Source organism: Mesitornis unicolor, unplaced genomic scaffold, assembly GCF_000695765.1.
Source record: "Mesitornis unicolor isolate BGI_N332 unplaced genomic scaffold, ASM69576v1 scaffold34421, whole genome shotgun sequence".
In the NCBI taxonomy this organism is placed as follows: Eukaryota; Metazoa; Chordata; class Aves; order Mesitornithiformes; family Mesitornithidae; genus Mesitornis; species Mesitornis unicolor.
Window position 1 is genome coordinate 839 of NW_010162355.1, and position 3,216 is coordinate 4,054.

Here is a 3,216-nt window from a genome sequence, read left to right on the forward strand (position 1 = left end):
TCTTGCCCGGGCCCAGGGTGGCTGGTGCGGCTGCTGCCCTGAAGTGGCAGGGAACCGCTGGAGGACCTCGATGGCATGTGGCTGGAGGTGCTGGGCCCGGCGGTGTCTGATCCCAGAGATCCATCAGACTGCTCTGATGGCCCTTGGCTTGGGATGCTGGGGCCGGAGGTCTCTGGTGCCACAGATCCTAGAGACTGCCCCGATGGCAGCTGGCTGGAGGTGCTGGGGCTGGCAGTCTCTGATCCCCGAGCTACCGAAGACTGCTCTGATGGCACCTGGCTTGGGGTTCTGGGTCCGGAGGTCTCGGGCGACAGGGAGACACAGGAAGGCCTTGATTCTGACTGGTTGTCAGGGCTGAGGCCAGCGAGCTCCAGGCTGGAGGCTGTAAGGAGATGCAGGAAGGTCAAGGGCACGGCCCCCCGCTCAGGCCCGGGGCAGGATGGGCCAGAGTGGTGCCCCCGGCCTTCCTGGAGCAGAGAGGCTCTGCCAAGCCCACCCTGTGCACCCCCGCTGCCAGGCCTTGCCTGGCCCCAGCCCAGGCCCACGTGGGTGCTTTGCTTCTTACCGGTGCGCGGGCCAGCACAGCTGTTGCACTCCCAGCTCCGCATGCTGCTCTCCAAGTGGGAGCAGCGCCTGTGGGTGCCCTTGCCAGCGCAGGAGCAGCATAGGAGCAGTTGCCAGGGCCTGGGGAAGCAAACAGGTTCACAGTTCTGAGGACAAAGTGATGGCAACATGGGATTGTCCAGCTGAGCTCTTGTTCTCAGGCCTTCTGCTTCGAGCCCTTGGCGAGGCATAGATCCCGTGCAGAGCACCCGGGGGGGGCAGATTTGGCTACTTACCCCTCCTCCTCCTCTGCCTGCTCCCTGCCTCCTGGACAAAGGCACTCGCTGGCATCGCAGCAGCCATGCCTCTTCTCACCTAGCTCTGCATATGCCTCCTGGTTCTCCCATGTTGGGTCTCTGATGGAGAAAGGAAAATTGCTAAGCCCCTGCTGCCCCGGCATAAGGCAGATGCAGGGCGTCCCTGCCCTTTCCCCGCTGCGCTGTTTCCACCTCCTCTGTAAAGCTGAAGCGCAGACTCACGGGACAGCAGAGGGCCGGGACAGCTGGGGCAGTCCCGGGCACACCACAGCGCTTGCACCCTCCTGTCTCGTGTGCCAGGCAGAGGGACACTGACCTGAAAGGGACTCGGATTCCCATGTTGACCATTTCCTGCATAAATTCCCATGTGTCCCTGCAGAGCGGGCACTGGAAGCAAGAAACGCCCGCGCTCGCAGCCTGTCCCTGCAGGAGAAACATAAGGGGCGAGCGTGAGGAGGTCCTGGGACTGCTGAGTGCTTGCTGTGCCCTGGGGTGGTGGAAGCGGCTCCTACCTGGATGCAGCCCCTGTGGAACCAGGCGCTTTTGCATGCTGGGCACACCATGGCGGTGTAGGAGATCCTGTCCCCCACAGGTTCCAGGCAGATGAGGCAGGTGGTGTCCTGCTGCGGTTCCACCTCCACTGCCTGCTGTGGGCGGTGCTCGGAGCAGAAGGACCTGGGGGGAAGACGGAAGGGGTGGGTGGGGAGAGAAGCGCTGGGCCCTTCCCCGGTGTCGGCGAGGAGGGGAGAGGAGGTACCTGTACTCAGGGACGAAGCGGGTGACGCATTCACCCTTCACAGCACAGGGCAGGTGGAAGCTGCGCCGGCAGCCCCTCGTACGGCAGGTGATGGTGGCCCCTCTCTCGCCACAGACGAAGCATTGCTGGAAAGAGCACAGCAGCCTCCATCAGCGGTAGCCCTAGGGCCTCCCCAGCCCGCCCCACACCTCAAAAGGCCGCGCCTGGGTCACAGCCCGCAGATCGGCCTGGCGGACGAGGCTCCTGTGCCGGAGCCTCTGTGGAGCTGCTGGGAGCAAGACTGCTGTCCCAGGGCTGGTGGGAAGGGCTGGCTGGGATTTCTTTCTTGGGCTCTGGGCTAAGCTCCGGCAGACCCCCTCCTGCAAAAATCTCTCTGTTCTTGTCAGGTCCTCACCTTCCGTGCTGCCCGCTTGATCATGCCACGAATATCCTGGAGGCGAAACCCCATGAGTCCTACTGTCATGCTCCGTTGCCGAAAACGCTTGTTGGCAAGCAGCTGCAGAAGAGAAAAGATGAGGAGCTGATGAGGAGAGTGTGGGGCAGGGACTGCCTGTCGGAAAGCTGGAGGGATCCCTAGAGGAACTCACCAGACAAAACTGATGGACACAGAGCCCTCTCCTCTCCAGTTTATTCCCACAGATGACCGGGTCAGCCTCTACTCGGTGGCACAGCATGCATGCTGGAGGGGAGAGAGCGAATGGCATCTGAATGAGCATCACTGTGGGGCTGGGGGAAGCACCCTCCCCTGACGAAAGTTTGCCCCCAAGGGCCTGCTCTCTCCCTGCCTGGCTGGCTGATGGGCAGAGCTGGGGGCCTTGGAGAGGAAGGGGCCGTTGCAGGCAGGGCTGTCCCAGCGGGTGCCCTCTGGCCACCTGCTTGCTGCAGAAAGGAGGGCCCTTGCCCCGGGGCGGTTGGGGAGCTCCTGCTTCCCTCTCCCCCCCCCCGCCACCCCTTTCAGCCCCATGCTGACCACCCTGACAAGCCCTGTGCCAGGCTGCGGGAGGGGTACTGGGCTCTCACCCTGCTCCCTCAAGTCGGGGGCCTCCTGCTTCCTTGAAGACATGGCGCACATCGACGCTAAGCGTTCGTTCGTGTCTCCTCCAAACGCTCCTCTGCCGACTCTGAGGGAGAAAAGCCAGATGTGGCTGAGCTTGCAGCACAGGCCCAGAGCCCCAAGGCGTGGGGTCCCCTCCTCCCTCGGCACCCCGTGCAAGCCCCATCCCTCCCCTGCTCTCTCCTCACCTCGCCAGGTTGCACTGACGCACGGCCTGAGCCCTGCGCTCCTTTATGTGCTCTGGCCCCCGCGGGTCACAACAGCGCTTTGTGACATCAGCACTTTGTGTCATCAGCACCCCTGGCCTGCGTGCACCCCAAACATAGGCAGGGACGCCCTTGGCAACCCGCCACCCACTCTGAGGCGGCCACCGCCTCGGCCGGGTGGCTGTGAAGTGCCAAGGCCGGAGACCGAGCACTCGGCACCCACGTAAGCGGGGCGGCTGCTGCTACAGCAAGTGTAGAGTGAGTCAAATGCCATGGATTAGTGGTCCGCTTGGTAGTGTCAGGCTACCGGTTGGACTGGATGATCTTAAGGGTCTTTTC

General features: G+C 63.4%; 1 protein-coding gene across 1 annotated transcript; it reads right to left on the reverse strand.

Moving 5' to 3' along the window:
* Positions 1–254: 254 nt before the first annotated feature.
* On the reverse strand, positions 255–2,976 carry LOC104535098 (PHD finger protein 7-like; the record flags this gene model as incomplete). The annotated part of the gene is made up of 10 exons (XM_010193598.1): positions 255–382; positions 566–684; positions 840–959; positions 1,177–1,283; positions 1,373–1,535; positions 1,618–1,742; positions 2,012–2,113; positions 2,205–2,296; positions 2,638–2,738; positions 2,860–2,976. Coding segments are annotated over 10 exons (1,174 nt in total), but the record flags the coding sequence as incomplete, so codon positions are not given.
* Between the last annotated feature and the right edge of the window lie 240 nt (positions 2,977–3,216).